General features: G+C 40.4%; 1 protein-coding gene across 1 annotated transcript; it reads left to right on the top strand.

The window, feature by feature from the left end:
• The first annotated feature begins 4,034 nt into the window (after positions 1 to 4,034).
• Positions 4,035 to 16,633, top strand: LOC117965682 (tyrosine-protein phosphatase non-receptor type substrate 1-like). Its single transcript, XM_059016749.1, has 6 exons — positions 4,035 to 4,752; positions 6,442 to 6,747; positions 7,615 to 7,920; positions 9,629 to 9,730; positions 14,873 to 14,910; positions 15,671 to 16,633. Exons 1-6 carry the CDS (start codon positions 4,395 to 4,397, stop codon positions 15,935 to 15,937), a joined length of 1,377 nt encoding a protein of 458 aa, XP_058872732.1. The 5' UTR covers positions 4,035 to 4,394; the 3' UTR covers positions 15,938 to 16,633.
• Positions 16,634 to 18,589: the final 1,956 nt, after the last annotated feature.

The following is an 18,589-nucleotide window of genomic DNA, read 5'->3' as shown; positions in this document are numbered from 1 at the left end:
TAAAAAGGTTTTAAACGGTACACAAAACAGGACACGGCACTACACGCCAAAATAAAGAGACAAACAAAACGGACTAACACTAAACAAACGGTGCACGGACAGACAGACAGACACGGTGAGTACAAACAAACTTATCTTTACGTTTTTACTGATTTACTTATTTTAACTCTCTCTCTCTCTCTCTCTCTCTCTCTCTCTCTCTCTCTCTCTCTCTCTCTCTCTCTCTCTCTCTCAAATTCAAATTCAAATTGGCTTTATTGGCATGACAATAAAAATAATTGTGTTGCCAAAGCACATACATGGCATAACCAACTCAAATATACAGACAAAGAATTTTTCTTAATACTAACAGTATCCCTCCTCCCTCTATATTAATACAGTAAACAGAATCCCTCCCTTCCCCTCTATATCAAACAGTACCCCCTTCCCCCCTCTATATTAAACAGAATCCCCCTCCCTCCCTCTATTAAACAGAATCCCCCTCCCTCCCTCTATTAAACAGAATCCCCCCTCCCTCAATTAAACAATACCCCCTCCCTCCCTCCCTCCCTCTTTCTATATTAAACAGAATCCCTCCCTCCCTCCCTCTCTCTTTTCCCTCTCTAGTGTGACGTGTTCACGGTCTGTCCCTCAGGCTATGACAGGTCTCCACGTATTGACCAGCCAGTCTGGCTGTGTGTTTGTCTTCCCCCAGCAGGATTGACAGCTTCTGGGTATCACACATTTTTGGGAATTCTGGGACTAAATCACAGAATTTGGGGAAGAAAATGTCCCTTATGTTTTTATATTTTTCACAGTGTGTCAGGAAGTGAATCTCTGTCTCGACCTCTCCTGTCTCACAGTGACCACAGTGCCTGTTCTCCCTGGCCAGCCAGGTTTGCCTCTGTCGGCCTTTTTCAATGGCCAGGTTGTGGTCACTGAGCCGGTATTTGGTCAGGATCTGCCTCTGCTTTGTGTTTCTGACAGTTACCAGGTATTCTGCCAGGGTGTAATTTCTATTTAGGGTCCGATAGCACTCTAGTTTGTTTTGTGTTTTAGTGTTTGTATCCCAATGGTCCAGATAGGAGTGTTTCAGGTGTTTTGTAATTTGGTTTACACTAATTGGAATTGTTTTTGCAGTGCTGTCCTGAAGCTGACTGATGTCAGTGTTGCTCAGCTCAGTGAGCTTCAAGACCAGCTGGCTGAGGGGACTCTTTTCTGGGCTGAGCTCTTGGTATTGCAGGGCTTTATGATGGAGTGAGTTTGGGTCACTAGTTTTTAGATTAATCCAGTATTTTAATGCTCTTTTTTGGATGTTAATAATCAATGGATAAAGGCCTAATTCAGCCCTGCATGCATTGTTTGGTGTTTTTCTTTGTAATCTCATGATGTTTTTACAGAACTCTGCATGCAGGGTTTCTGTGGGGTGTTTGTCCCATTTTGTGTAGTCCTGGTTGGTGATTGGACCCCACACTTCACTGCCATAGAGAGCAATTGGCTGAATTACACTTTCAAAAATTTTGAGCCAAATTTTGACGGGGGGATTTATATTGTAGAGCCTCCTCTTTATGGCATAAAAAGCCCTGCGTGCTTTCTCCTTTAGTGCATTCACTGCCAGGTTAAAGCTCCCTGACGCACTGATGGTCAGACCCAGGTATGTGTAGCTGCTGGTGTGCTCTAGGGTGGTGTTACCTAGAGTGAAGTGGTACTTATTTCCCTGAGATCTGTCTTTCTTCTGGAATATCATGACTCTGGTCTTGTTCATGTTTACTGCCAGGGCCCAGGTCTGACAGTACTGCTCTAGCAGTGCCAGGCTCTGCTGCAGCCCCTGCTCTGTGGGTGACAGCAGGACCAGGTCATCTGCATAGAGCAGAAACTTGACTTCAGTGTCATGTAGAGTGAGGCCAGGGGCTGCAGACTGCTCCAACACTGTGGCCAGCTCATTGATATAGATGTTGAACAGTGTTGGGCTCAGACTGCAGCCCTGTCTCACCCCACGCCCTTGTGTGAAGAATTCTGTTCTTTTGTTGCCAATTTTCACACCACACTTATTTTCTGAGTACATCGATTTTATGATGTCATAGACTTTACCCCCTACACCACTTTGAAGAAGTTTAAGAAATAGTCCTTTATGCCAAATTGAATCAAATGCCTTTTTAAAGTCTATAAAGCAAGCGAATATTTTTCCTTTATTAGTTTGATGGACGTGTTTATTGATTAGGGTGTGTAGGGTGTAAACATGATCAGAAGTGCGGTGTTTTGGTAGAAATCCAATCTGACTCTTACTCAGGACACTGTGTTCGGTAAGGAAGGCCAGTATCCGGGCGTTAATGATACTGCAGAACACCTTCCCCAGATTACTGCTCACACAGATGCCCCGGTAGTTATTGGGGTCGAATTTGTCTCCACTTTTATATATGGGTGTTATAAGCCCTTGGTTCCAGGTCTCAGGGAAATACCCAGCTCTCAGTACAAGATTGAGGAGTTTGAGCAGGGCCTCCTGCAGCTTGGGGCTGCTGTGTTTGAGCATCTCAGCGTTGATGCTGTCAGGTCCACTTGCTTTTTTTGATTTGAGGGCCTTGAGTTTATCATTCAGCTCCTCCACCGTGATTGGGGTGTCTAGGGGGTTCTGATTGTCCTTAATACAGGATTCTAAATTTTTTAGTTTTTCACAAATGGCATTTTGAGTTTTTTGTTCTTTGTTTTGTATTTCTTTGTAAAGGTTTTCAAAATGTTTTTTCCAAATGTTTCCATTTTGGATGGCCAATTCTTCTTTTTTTGTTGAATTTAGGTTGTTCCAGGTTTCCCAAAAATGATTTTGGTTTATTGACTCCTCAATTTCGCTGAGTTGTTTATTAATATGGTCTTGTTTTTTATTTCTTAGAGTGTGTTTGTATTGATTCAGTGCCTCACAGTATCTGAGACGTAAATCTGGGCTGTCTGGATCTTTATGTTTTTGATTGGATAGCTGTCTTAGTTTTTCCCTTCTAGTTTTACATTCTTCATCAAACCACTTTTCTTTGAATTTATTCTTTTGGTTGTTTTTCCGATTTACTATTTTTAATTTAGATTTTTCTGCTGCTTTTCTAAATATGTTATTCAAATCTTTTACAGCCAGAGTTACTCCTGTTTTTGTGTGTTGATACTGTGTGTTTTGAAATGTGTGTATTAGGGTTTCTATTTCATTGGTGCCAATTGCTTCTTTGTATATTTCTGTGCTGTTTGGAGCCCATCTGTAGGAATGGTTTAGATTGTACAGCTTACAGGGCTGTGTCTGTGTGTTGTTGATCTGCTCTGTTCTTTTTATGAACACAGTGATTTGACTGTGATCTGACAGGGGGGTTTGTGGTCTGACAGTGAATGCATTAATAAAGGAGGGGTCCAGGTCAGTGATGGCATAGTCCACCACACTGTTACCAAGAGCTGAGCTGTATGTAAACCTACCTAAAGAGTCCCCTCTGATCCTGCCATTCATGATATATAGGCCTAGGCCTTGACAGAGATTCAATAATTGTCTCCCATTTTTATTTACCACACTGTCATGGCTATTCCTGTTTGTAGTCATGTGCGTGTGGTATAGAGGGGATTGTCCGAATATGTGGCTGTTCCCCTGTGAGTTCATGAAGTCAGGCAGAGTGCCTGTTCTGGCATTAAAGTCACCGCAGAGCAGCACACTTCCCTGGGCCTGGAAGTGGCAGATCTCTGTCTGGAGATCATGGAAGGTGTCTTCCTTGTAATAAGGGGAGTCCGATGGGGGGATGTAGGCTGCACACAGGTAGATATCTGTTTGGCAGGTGACAATGCTATTACTCATTTTTAGCCACAGGTGGGTCTCTCTCTCTCTCTCTCTCTCTCTCTCTCTCTCTCTCTCTCTCTCTCTCTCTCTCTCTCTCTCTCACCCGTTCTCCTCTTCCGAACACCCAACCACGAGTGACTAAACGTGCATCTATTTATACTGTTGTGCTGGGATTCAATTACTAATTAATTACTCACTTGAATCCCAGCACGTGAATTCATTACGTGAAACCCCGTGTTCACATATTATATTTTAAATGCACGTGCGTGATGTGCAATCCCGTGCCTAAATACAAATATACACTTTTTAAATACACGTGAAACACAGACCCGTTTATATCCCGTGTACCAATGACTATACACCAACATTAACACACGCACGCATACATACATACACAGAACACACAAATGCACACAGGGGCGGGGCACTTTGCCACAGACTTACAGAGACTTGGGAGTGAACTATGCATCAACTGCAGAGTCACTTATAATAGAACCTTGGTTTTACGTCTCATCCGAAAGAAGGAGCACAAGGAGGTTAAAGGAATTGCTCAGAGCCACAGTGGTTGGGATTGAACCTGTAACCTCCTGGTAATACGACCCTTTCTTTATCCATCCTAATGGCATGTCTTGGTCTCTCCCCAGGTGTCACAGTGAGTTCAGCGATTGAAATCCTCCTGTCTCCTCAATCTCTCTCCATTCTGCTGGGGCAGACGGCTCAATTCACCTGCAGCATTGGGAAAGGAATGGGTTGTCACAAGGATGGGGTTTTTTTTTGGAGTCAAAATGAAACACAAATAAATAACACAGTAAAGAACATTAACCATCGGATGTCTATCATCGACAGTCAACTTTCCAGCTCTCTCATCATTGCCAACGTGACTCCTTCTGACCATGGGCAGTATAGCTGCTCAGTTTTGTGCCTTGCAGACCCACCACTGTTATTAGAGAAGAGGCGCGCTCAATTAGAAGTGAAAGGTACAGACATTTTAAAACATGGTTTAAAAAAAACAAAGAAACAAGAAAACCAGTAGACTCAGTAGCTGTGCTCTGCTGTGCTCAATGTGTGTCTTATTTATTCATGAAACTCATTGTTAAATGTGTCATATTTATTAATGCAACTACCCTCCCCATGAAGTCCTGTGTTACAGGGAGAAGGACCTCCCCTGATGCTCCACTGCTTCCTATTATCTGTAACACCCTCTTCTCCTCCCTCACCTCCTCCCTCGACTCCCTCTGTCCCCTCACCTCCCGACCTGCTCGCCCCTCCCCTCCCCAACCCTGGCTCTCCTCTGTGCTCCGCTCAGCAAGAATCACACTGCGATCTGCTGAAAAGAAATAGAAGAGAACCAAACTCCCTGCTGCCCTAGACCTTTACCGCACTCTCCTCTCCTCCTTCTCCTCTACTCTCTCCTCTGCTAAATGTACTTATTACCAATCTGTAATCCAAGCCTCCACTAACAACCCACGTAAACTATTCTCTACCTTCTCCTCCCTCCTAAACCCTCCCCCCTCCTCCTCCCTCCTCTATCTCCCCTGACGACTTTGCCTCCTTCTTCTCTTCTAATATCTCAGATATCCGCAAACTCTTTAACACCTCTCCATCCCCTGCACCCACTCTCTGCTGCCTTTGACACTGTCGATCACTCTATCCTACTATCCTCTCTTGCTGACCTGGGAATCTCTGGAACTGCTCTGGCCTAGTTCTCCTCCTACCTCTCCAACCGCACTTGCCAGGTAACCTGGCGTGGAGCAACCTCCACACCTCACCCTCTCTTAACTGGAGTCCCCTAAGGGTCAGTCTTGGGTCCTCTCCTGTTCTCTCTCTACACCCGCTCACCCTGGATAAGGGCGTCTGCTAATAAATAAATAATAATAATAATAATAATAATAATAATAATAATAATAATAATAATAATAACACAGGAAGTGTAGTGCGAGCAAGAGTACTGACAGCAACATTGAAATGTGAAAAACAAAAACAACATGACACTTTTCACAATGTTATAATGTTGGGGTCCCCGAGTGGCTCACCTGGTAGAAGCGCAGCAGTGTGGTGCGCAGGGTGAGTCGCACAGCGTTTGTGTCTTTGCTGTGCGAAGTAAGCTGGTGTTTGCTGGGGACTCCAAAGGGAGCGTCGCATTGGCCCAGGTGCTCCTATGGGTTAGGGAGGTTGGCCTTTGTCCTCCAGAGGTCAGTAGCTTGCTGACATCCACTCTCGAGTTACTGTATGAAAAAGGAAGCTGGCTTGGTTGTGGGATCGGAGGACAACCACTGAACCTTCGGGTCTCCTGAGCCATGTGGGGAATTGCTGCAGTGAGGAGAAAAGCGATTGGGCATTCCAAACTGGAAAAAAAATTCAACACACTAAATTATAAACAAAAAAAGAAAAAAAAAAGCTGTAATGCTAATTAAGAACAGAACCCATTATTATGTTGCAGGTGACCATGTCTGGAAGGATCCTCAATGACACTTACCATTCAGACATAGTAAATCACCAACAATGGCCTCTTATCTTTCAATTACAGATTTGTTTGGCTTTTCAATGCTGCTTTTTATATAAACTTTCAATTCAAATGTTTCGGGGCCATCTACCACATTGGTTAATGAAGATTCCCGACAGTATACTAAATATGAATGTACTTCTCTTTCTTTCACATCCTCTAGTAAAAGCGATCCCCAAATTAGACCTTAGATCTGTTGTATCGGCGGACAGAGCAGGTGTGTTGATCCTGAGCTGCAGTGCTGTTGGGTTCTACCCTCGAGATGTGACCCTATCCTGGGATTCCTCCTCTCCTGGACTCCTCTCCTCCACACAGCAGGGACCCCCCACAGTAAACCAGGATGGCAGCTACAGCACCAGCACCAGCCTGCAGGTTAATGAGGCACTGTGGAGCCCGGGGACTGAGATCAGCTGTGTACTCAACCACTCCTCTCTGGCGCAGCCACTGAGGGAGTTCATCAGGAGAGGAGGTAAGACACATTGCTCAAACTGAAAAATACCAGAACATCATCTTCGCTATGTTGGGCGTGGAAGGATTATTTAGGAATACTCCTCATTCAAGTTGTTGTCTATGAAACAGATTTTGTATCATAGAATGAGACACCCTGTGGCAGGGTGAAAGCCCTAATGATGCACAGGTGTGTGTGTGTGTGTGTGTAGGGAATATTGGGTGGCGGGAGGGGGTTAAATTCTTCCCTGTCAAAACACGTGGGAATGTGGCTGGAGCCATAAATTGAATAAATGATTAATGATTAATTGGGCTCCAGCCACAGGTGTATGAACAGGGTGATCACAGGTGTTAATGTGAGAGTTAATGTTGGAGAAGGTGAGGGTTGAGTGTATGTTGATGTTCGGGGGGTATAGTTGCTGTTAAGGTGAGTGTTGTGCTGTGTTTACATGAAAGTGGCAGCTCAGCCTTAAACCACACGGTATTTGACGCGTCTGTCTTGTTTTGTTTACATTTTTGTTTTTGCCACCGTGCCGCTGTTGTTTTGTTCCTGTGTTTTGTTTGTTTGTGTTATTATTTCATATTAATCGTGCGCACTAGCACTTCACTGCAGCTTTCTTGTCTTTGAGTCTCTCTTCCTGGTAGAAAAGGAGTTTATGGGCAGGATTATCACAAGGTTGTAAATGGTCATAAATGATAACTCCAGTGTTAGGATACACTGTAAGTGTATCCTAGAAAGAAAGTATAAAGATGCATTGTACCTAAAATACTGTCAGTGTTTGTCATGTAAAATGATTGTATGTTTTGATTGGCAACATGTACTGATTTTAGAGTTTCATTTAACATTTCTGATCTCTCATTGAGTAAACAATATGTGTTTCTAATATAGAGGTCCAGCTCACAGTAGGCTCTGTCAATGAGAGCAGCGGTCTGCTGATCCTGAACTGCAGTGCTGTTGGGTTCTACCCTCGAGATGTGACCCTATCCTGGGATTCCTCCTCTCCTGGACTCCCCTCCTCCACACAGCAGGGACCCCCCACAGTAAACCAGGATGGCAGCTACAGCACCAGCACCAGCCTGCAGGTTAATGAGGCACTGTGGAGCCCGGGGACTGAGATCAGCTGTGTACTCAACCACTCCTCTCTGGCACAGCCCAGCAGGAAAGGAATGAGAAAACCCAGCAACAAAAAAACAAGTATGAATTGCTTTTAATTTAGATAGAATTCTTTGCATTTCCATTACATTACAATACTTGAATTCAGTGCTCAAGAAACTGAGGAACAACAGCGCTGACTACAGTCAATAGCACTGGCTACAGTTAATAGCACTGGCTATAGTTAATAGCACTGGCTACAGTCAATAGCACTCACTACAGTAGCACTGACTACAGTACTGCTGACTACAGTCAATAGCACTGGCTACAGTCAATAGCACTGACTACAGTAAATAGCACTGACTACAGTCAGTACAGTCAATAGCACTGACTACAGTAAATAGCACTGACTACAGTCAGTACAGTCAATAGCACTGACTACAGTAAATAGCACTGACTACAGTCAGTACAGTCAATAGCACTGACTACAGTAAATAGCACTGACTACAGTCAATGGCACTGACTACAGTAAATAGCACTGACTACAGTCAGTACAGTCAATAGCACTGACTACAGTAAATAGCACTGACTACAGTCAATAGTACTGACTACAGTAAATAGCACTGACTACAGTCAACAGCACTGACTACAGTCAATAGCACTGACTACAGTCAATAGCACTGGCTACAGTCAATAGCACTGACTACAGTCAATGGCACTGGCTCAATCAATACAGTCAATAGCGCTGACTACAGTCAACAGCACTGACTACAGTCAATAGCACTGACTACAGTCAATGGCACTGACTACAATCAATACAGTCAATAGCACTGACTAGAGTCAATAGTGCTGACTACAATCAATACAGTCAATAGCGCTGACTACAGTTAGACATAGTGCCTGCAGGCAGGCAACCAGACCCATGAGAGCATCCCCTCACAGCTCTGCAAGCAAGAGCGAGACATCACATGAAGATACTGTGTCTAATATCCATGAAGATATTGTGTCTGATATCACATGAAGATATTGTGTCACTGATATCACATGAACATATTGTCACCGATATCACATGAAGATATTGTGTCTGATATCCATGAAGATATTGTGTCACTGATATCCCATGAAGATATAGTGTCACTCATATCTCATGAAGATATTGTGTCTGAAATCACATGAAGATATTGTGTCACTCATATCTCATGAAGATATAGTGTCTGATATCCATGAAGATATTGTGTCACTGATATCACATGAAGATATTGTGTCACTGATATCCCATGAAGATATAGTGTCACTCATATCTCATGAAGATATTGTGTCTGAAATCACATGAAGATATTGTGTCACTCATATCTCATGAAGATATAGTGTCTGATATCCATGAAGATATTGTGTCACTGATATCACATGAAGATATTGTGTCTGATATCCCATGAAGATATAGTGTCTGATATCCATGAAGATATTGTGTCACTCATATCTCATGAAGATATTGTGTCTGATATCTCATGAAGATATTGTGTCACTGATATCACATGAAGATATTGTGTCTGATATCCCATGAAGATATAGTGTCTGATATCCATGAAGATATTGTGTCACTGATATCACATGAAGATATTGTGTCACTGATATCACATGAAGATATTCTGTCTGATATCTCATGAAGATATTGTGTCACTGATTTCCCATGAAGATATTGTGTCAGATATCTCATGAAGATATTGTCTCCGATGTCCCATGAAGATATTGTGTTTGATATCCCATGAAGATAGTGTGTCTGATATCCCATGAAAATATTGTTTTGCAGTCATGTTCAATCAGTATCTCTACACCCTCCTCTTACCTGCCCTACTCCTTCCATGCTGCGTGTATCTCCTGATGAAGGCTCTGAGGAATCGTCAGGCTGCAGGTAAAGAGCACATCTCTAGTCACACAGAACTTCAGCAGCACAGGTTTCACACATCTGACCCCATCCACTACTGCCACACATTTCTGATCCCTGTAAAGAACAAACGAGAGGAAGCCATTCAGCCCATCTTGCTCGTTTGGTTGTTAGTAGCTTATTAATCCCAGAATCTCATCAAGCAGCTTCTTGAAGGATCCCAGGGTGTCAGCTTCAACAACATTACTGGGGAGTTGGTTCCAGACCCTCACAATTCTCTGTGTAAAAAAGTACATCCTAAAGTGCCTCCTATTTTCTGTTCTGAATGTCCCTTTATCTAATCTCCATTTGTGACCCTTGGTCCTTGTTCTTTTTTCAGGTAAAAAAAGTCCCCTGGGTCGACATTGTCAATACCTTTTAGAATTTTGAATGCTTGAATCAGATCACCGCGTAGTCTTCTTTGTTCAAGACTGAATAGATTCAATTCTTTAAGCCTGTCTGCATGCAACATGCCTTTTAAACCCAGAATATTCTGGTCGCTCTTCTTTGCACTCTTTCTAGAGTTCTTTTTGTAGCGAGGGGACCAGAACAGAACACAATATTCTAGATGAGGTTTTACTAATGCATTGTAAAGTTTTAACATTACTTCCCTTGATTTAAATTCAACACTTTTCACTATATATCCGAATATCTTGTTGGCCTTTTTTATAGCTTTCCCACATTGTCTAGATGAAGACATTTCTGAGTCAACATAAACTCCTAGATCTTTTTCATAGATTCCTTCTTCAATTTCAGTATCTCCCATATGATATTTATAATGCACATGCAGCTTCTGCATGGATTTATGTATTAGCTCATGTATTGGCTCAGCTAAGTGTAAATGCAATTTGTATACATTACACCAGCATGGTAATGTGATTTCCTTTAAGATGTATTTATCGGCAGGTATTAAATAAATCTATTCATTAATGTGTTGATTTCAAAACAAAACAACTGTCAGTTTACTGAATGTGGAAGCTAATTGCCATTGATTGGTGCTCAGGTGTAAAAGGACAGCTTGTCACATTAATGAAAGGATGTATTTAATACATGCTGATAAATACTTTGTAAAGGTCATTAGGAGTATGAGTTCAGTCGGCACCGCTTATCAGGACGCCTAGGGAGAAGGAAAACTATCACTAATAAGTGGCTGTCCCAATTAAACGAGAGGCAGTTGAGATGACATTAGTCACACTTTATTTTTGTTTCTTAATGCTAAGAAAAATAATTAAATCTCACATCACATTATGATTAAATGTTAAATACATCATTTAAAATACCAGTCAATGTTTTTATTCATAAACAAACTGAAGCGTTTAAAAGGGACCAAAAACAAAGTACACAGAAAGAGTACGGAACTGCAAACACAAGTCAAAAATGAAGTTAGAAAGGCCAAGAGAGAGATAGAAATCAACACTGCTAAGGGGGCTAAAACCAATTCCAAAATGTTTTTCCAATATTATAACAGCAAGAGAACATTCAAAGAGGAGGTTAAATGTCTAAGAGACACAAATGGCAAAATCATAGATGAAGAAAAAAAAATAGCAAATATATTAAATGATTACTTTTCACAGGTTTTTACAAAGGAGGACACGGACAACATGCCCCACATGTCGACCTGTTCCTATCCAATTTTAAATAACTTTAGCATAACAGAGGCAGAAGTGTTAAAGGGACTAGGAGCTCTTAAAATAAACAAATCCCCTGGGCCGGATGAGATCCTCCCAATAGTACTCACAGAAATGAAAGTAGTTATTTACAAACCGCTAACCAAGATCATGCAACACAGTCTCTTGACACAGGGGTTGTACCGACAGACTGGAAAATAGCAAACGCAATACCGATCCACAAAAAGGGAGAACAAACCGAACCAGGTAACTACAGACCAATAAGCCTGACTTCTATTATATGTAAACTTATGGAAACTATAATACGATCCAAAATGGACAATTACCTATATGGGAACAATATCCTAGGAGACAGTCAGCATGGTTTTAGGAAAGGGAGATCGTGTCTAACTAACCTGCTTGATTTTTTTGAGGATGCAACATTGAAAATGGATAACTGCAAAGCATACGACATGGTTTATTAAGATTTCCAGAAAGCTTTTGACAAAGTCCTGCATAAAAGATTAATTCTCAAACTGAACGCAGTAGGGATTCAAGGAAATGCATGCACATGGATTAGGGAGTGGTTAACATATAGAAAACAGAAAGTACTGTGGGTACTATTGTAAGCAGTTAATATATTCTTAAAAGCAATAAATTAAATGACCTCCAAAAACTGTAGGGGATAAAGAGATACCTTCGATTGTCAAGATCTCGGTGGGACCTCTACAATAAACAGTGTCCTATTATAATGTACAAACCCGTTTTTAATATCGCTCTCTGAAAACGATGGCGGATTTACACGTTACAGCAAGCCAAAAATAGACCACATTCCAGACTGTTCAAAGTTCATAAATTGTGTCTGTTCAACATGAGCGAATGATTCAATACTGGGAATCTCTTCTTAGAAAGATGGTATTTATTAAGCATGCAACAAAATAAGTTTGAAAATCACAAGTTACACAATTAATGTCACATTAAAAGCATTACAATGAGAACTAAGGTTTAAAACAACAATTTACCAAAGAAATATTAGTACATACTGACACAACAACAAGGGGTCACACAATACCTGAATAGATATTTAAGAGTATTGTTACCTAGCCTGGAAAGCAGTCTCCAGGTGCAGTCTTGTAGTTTCTTTGAATCTGAGCGAGCAGGGATCAGCGGTCAGGGGATAGCGCAGGGGCTAACGCAGGGGGCTAACGCAGGGGGCTAACGCAGGGGGCTATCACAGGGGCATAGAGCAGGGGCATAGAGCAGGGGCATAGAGCAGGGGCATAGAGCAGGGGCAAGGAGCTAAAGTTTACAGTCGGCTTTTATCTTTTTCAAACAAATAGATTATTTGAATTTCCTGCTGCATGCTCCGATTGGCTATTTTGTAGCTGAATGGGCTTGAAACCTTGATTGATGCCCCCCCCCCCCTTTCCCCTGTCTGATTAGTTCATTATCATAATCTGGAAAGGGGAAACATTTAAAACGTGCATAACTTTTGCTAAATAATTCAGATTTTATTCTGAATTCCCGTTATTTTTACCATAACAAATTACATTTCTTTAGACACCAAATATGTTGGGTTGCGACTTTGGTTAGACATTGCAAACAGTTTAATTCTCTTAGGGATTTATTTCCTGGGTTATTCTATACTTCTTAGGCAATTTAAGAATAAAAACTCTTGCATCTTGTACTCATAGTGGTATTAAATCAATATGATGTGAAATTTGTCTTAAATCTCTAAATCTTTAAGCTGTTTTTTCTCTCTTTCAGACTCCTATGCTAAACCACTTTTCTCTCACTAGACTGGGTCATTAAATCGCAGAGACGGGTTTGATTAGCCTTTTGTTTCCTGAGTGTCTGATGCATTCAAGGTGTTAGGTTGATCGTTATCGCTAGGCAAAGCTAGACAAATTTGATTATTATTTATTTCTTAGCAGACGCCCTTATCCAGGGCGATTAAAGTTCATTCAATGTAAAGTCCTGTTAATATACAATATCATAAGAACATAAGAAAGTCCACGACATTTGCAATATATTTGTGATGACAATGTATGTAACCTACAGTCTATGTAACCTACAGTACTAATTAGAGGAGAAACCTCAAAATGGAACGACGTATCCAGTGGTGTACCACAGGGATCAGTATTAGGTCCTCTGCTATTTCTAATCTACATTAATGATTTAGATTCTGGTATAGTAAGCAAACTTGTTAAATTTGCAGATGACACAAAAATAGGAGGAGTGGCAAACACTGTTGCAGCAGCAAAGGTCATTCAAAATGATCTAGACAGCATTCAGAACTGGGCAGACATATGGCAAATGACATTTAATAGAGAAAAGTGTAAAGTACTGCACGCAGGCAATACAAATGTGCATTATAAATATCATATGGGAGATACTGAAATTGAAGAAGGAATCTATGAAAAAGATCTAGGAGTTCATGTTGACTCAGAAATGTCTTCATCTAGACAATGTGGGGAAGCTATAAAAAAGGCCAATAAGATTCTTGGATATATTGTGAGAAGTGTTGAATTTAAATCAAGGGAAGTAATGTTAAAACTTTACAATGCATTAGTAAGACCTCACCTAGAATATTGTGTTCTGTTCTGGTTACCTCGTTACAAAAAGGATATTGCTGCTCTAGAAAGAGTGCAAAGAAGAGTAACCAGAATATTCCGGGTTTAAAAGGCATGTCATATGCAGACAGGCTAAGACAATTGAATCTATTCAGTCTTGAACAAAGAAGACTACGCGGTGATCTGATTCAAGCATTCAAAATCCTAAAAGGTATAGACAATGTCGACTTTTTTGACCTGAAAAAAGAACAAGGACCAAGGGTCACAAATGGAGATTAGATAAAGGGACATTCAGAACAGAAAATAGGAGGCACTTTTTTTACACAGAGAATTGTGAGGGTCTGGAACCAACTCCCCAGTAATGTTGTTGAAGCTGACACCCTGGGATCCTTCAAGAAGCTGCTTGATGAGATTCTGGGATCAATAAGCTACTAACAACCAAACGAGCAAAATGGGCTGAATGGCCTCCTCTCGTTTGTAAACTTTCTTATGTCATCTTATGTTCTAAGAAACCACAGGAGACTCCTCCTTCTTCAAGAGTTCAGCGTGGTTTACACAATTTACGCAGGTCACAGTGTAATCACGCACTCACTGCACTGTGTCTTCCTCTGAAAAGCGATCTCCGCTCATCATTTGAAAGTACTGGATCCCAATTAAATGAAGTGGTGTCCCAATGAAATGACATTGGGAAGAACCGTCTCCCAGAGTTGTGTCCCATTTAAGCAGACATCCCAATTAGGCGGCGCTGACTATATCAGAACACCTCTAGTGTTAACAACATTGGTAAAAGATCGCTGCTAATCTGACTTCAACCCAATTTGTTATTTGGCTTGACGACAGGGTGCTGTCGATATGCTGTCAATGGGATTCTTTGTGATGTTTGTTTTTTCCGTGCCCTTTAAAAGCTGTGTAATATCCCTTTGAACATCAAATTTGCTACCTTTTTGCAGATCCTGCTTCCTGTGGTGATAAAGAGATGGGTAAAGAGGTAAGAGATGTTGAATCAAATATCCTAACATGTTGGCACACATTCATGTCAATCTGGTACAGTAAATCCACATCAGAATTACAGATTTTCTTGGCTATTGTCCCTCGTTACACTACCTACATTTCTGCATATTTGTTTTTTTCTTTCTGTCTTCATTGTGTGACTGTTTCTCTATAGTTATGTTCTATATGTTACATGGTAATAGAGCTCTAGGTCCTGTATACATATTTTGTTACTGGTAGTACATGCCTACATTTTAACAAGGACAGATTATAAAGCAATTTCATGATAAAAAAGATTGTTTTAGAGGACCCGCTACCCCGACACGGAGACGTCATACTCATTCTCGGGTTGTACTGGGATAACGTTACTGGAAATACACAGTGACACTGATTTTCATTCATGAAGTTATCTGACAATACTTCAATGCTTTGCAATCTATCTGTGAATTTAGTCCCTCCTCTTTTCTCATATTGTCTTTCTATCTCTAGACTTGAGTGACAGACCTCACTGCCCAATGAACAAGTAAAGAGTAATAGTGTATTATTCCATAATCGATCCAAGAACTCAGCACACCCCAAATATATCACTAGCAGTGTAAGACCTCAATTCAATTGCAAACCAAATTGTGTAAAACTGCAATAGATACAGCTAACTAATTATTTGTATGACCATGTATGTTAATCAGTCATGGTGATGGCTAATGAGAGGGGAGATCATGTTTCAGAAAGCCTTCACTGTAATATATTTGTGATTGCAGGAGGACGGTGGGCTGCACTACGCCTCAGTCACGCACAGGCACAGGAAACAGCAGAAGCAGCGGAAGCAGCGGAGAATGAAGAGAACAGCCCTGGAGGATGGGAAGCAGGCGGTGTATTCGGCTGTGAGGGGGAGGGAAGGAGCCGCTGCAGCGAGTGAAGACAGTCTCCAGTACGCCTCCCTCGATCTGCACAGCATTCCCAGGAGGACTGCTAATGAGGAGGACCAGCAATGCACTGTGTACGCTTCAGCGGCAAACAGACCCTAACATACATCCATAACTATTACACAGTCAGGGCTGCATTAGAATGCACTCTGTACACTTGAGTGACAAACAGACCCTAACATACATCCATAACTATTACACAGTCAAATAGCAATAGCAAAAAAAACACAATGGCACAAATGTATAATAACTGCATTGCAAAAGCAAAGCAGCCCCATACAATCAATGAGACAAACATATCGACAGACAGACAGGCAGACAGGCACAGGCATAGAAAGACAAACAGACCTGAAAAGGCAGACAGACTATATCCCTTATAACTGACTGTAAACAATAGCAAAACAATAAATAAAACAATGGCAAAAGTGTATAATAACTGTATTGCAAAAGCAAAGCAGCCCCATACAATTGAGATAGACATATAGGGGTAGATTTTCAAAGACGACTAAGGACTTTAGACGGGTGTAACTCAGCTTTTTAGATGTTTGAACAGGGGTCTAGTGTAAGAGCGATTTTAGAAGACATCACAGTCTGTGTGATCAATCAGTGCTATGGAACAAATGTTGCTCGGAAAAAAAAGGAACAAGAATTTATCTTCAAACTGGGAACTTTGGAACCTCTGGGTATAGAATGAACATTCTATTCTAATAATCATGACACCATCCACAGAATTTTTGTATAATTACAATTCTTGAAAAACAAGTTTACTGCACTGTGTCTACTTTTCTTTTTAAACAGTTGAAGAAGGGCTTTTGCCCAAAACTTCCTGAAAATAAAATATTTTTTAATTTTTAAACTTTTTGTGTACATTTTTTTAAAAACCTTTTCTTTGTCCTCTGAGATTAACCTATATTTATACACTTAACAAGTATACATTTCTTATATTGCAGTGTTGTGATGTTGTAACAATGGACACGTTTTGTTTCATGGTATTTCTTTAAAATATTGTCTAAAATAACATTTTTAATATTTTTAAAAGTCAAAGGAAAGTCACACCATTCTTGATTTTTGTTCATTTCATTTCCCTTTCATTAATATATATTTTTAATTAAAAGCCATATACATTTCTTTGTCTTGAGCACACCAAGTTTACAAACAACAAACATGTAAAAAAAAAAAAAAATTGAAGAGGTTTATGATTAATTTAACTTTCTTTTAGTATTTCTAAATTTGCCAAAATTGACTGTTTTATAATTAAGTATGAAGAAACCCAAGAGAAAGTTACTTAAGTGTTTTATGGTGTGGTTGACGACCCTGACAAAAATGCTACTCCTAATTGAAAATGTTATTTCCTATATTAAGAAAAAATACAAATCATTGTTTTCAAATACCGTTACAATGAGTGCCATCATCTTTATCTTCTGTTCGCTTGTCATGCTGCTGACCCTGTTTAACCACAGTCTGCTCTCAGATGAAAAACCTCGAAACCTTAAAGTCATTTGAACAGTTCAACAGAATGCAGACTAAAGGTTTTAAACATTAACAATACAGCTTCTAAGGGTTTCTAACACCATTGTGAAGGTGTTTGATGTTCTTATTGCTTGCAATTATTATTATTATTATTATTATCACTGAATACTTTTTATGTGTCACAGTGCACTTTTATTACTGATTTGAAATGTAGCTATGAAACACAGATAATGCACATGATAATGATAGCTTATTAAAACAGGGGGCGTTAGTGTATATCTGTGACGGGGTACACCCCGCCCCTGTATTATTATTATTTGTATTTTTATATATTTTTATTTATGAAGGCAAAAAAGCTGTGTTTTATTGTTTGTTTTTAATTAAAACCTGTGAGAATGTGGCTGGAGCCTCAACAAGGTAATAGTTTTATTGATAATTAATTAAGGCTCCAGCCACAGCTTAAAAGAACCCGCTCCAGGCTGATCGAGGCATTTTTTGAGCCAGAGACGGGAACATTGTGTTGAGCTGGAGAATACACCCGAAGCAACTGCTACCGCTGTACCACACGGTATTTGTTTGTTGGTTTATTTTGGCTACTGAGTCATTTTGTTGTGTGTAAAGTGTTTTATTTATTATTTAAAACACGCAATCGCGTCTCGTTCCCCCGTACCTGCCTTTGCTGCCTTGCTTTTGTTTACTGTCTGGCCTGCTGATGTCACACCACTCGCCATCTTGCCACAATATCCTTTTGGTTAAAATAAATATTCAGCAATGTGAAGTGTGTTCAAGTTTTAAAAACAAATGTGAGAGAACGCAATTTAGATATTTTATTTAACAACATGTAATCAAATAAAGTACAAAATGAACTCGCAAAAGTCTACCGGAAGCCATAATAGTAGTACAGTATTTCATGTTAGATTTCAAAATGTCACATTTTTCAGTCAGTTTTTAGTTAAGAACATAAGAAAGTTTACAAACAAGAGGAGGCCATTCGGCCCATCTTGCTCGTTTGGTTATTAGTAGCTTATTGATCCCAGAATCTCATCAAGCAGCTTCTTGAAGGATCCCAGGGTGTCAGCTTCAACAACATTACTGGTGAGGGTTCCAGACTCTCACAATTCTCTGCGGAAAAAGTGCCTCCTATTTTCTGTTCTGAATGCCCCTTTATCTGATCTCCATTTGTGACCCGTGGTCCTTGTTTCTTTTTCAGGTCAAAAAAGTCCCTTGGGTCAATACCTTTTAGAATTTTGAATGCTTGAATCAGATCACCACGTAGTCTTCTTT

The sequence above is a fragment of the Acipenser ruthenus genome, chromosome 53 (assembly GCF_902713425.1).
Source record: "Acipenser ruthenus chromosome 53, fAciRut3.2 maternal haplotype, whole genome shotgun sequence".
Taxonomy (NCBI): Eukaryota; Metazoa; Chordata; class Actinopteri; order Acipenseriformes; family Acipenseridae; genus Acipenser; species Acipenser ruthenus.
This window is presented reverse-complemented; position numbering and strand designations above follow the sequence as displayed.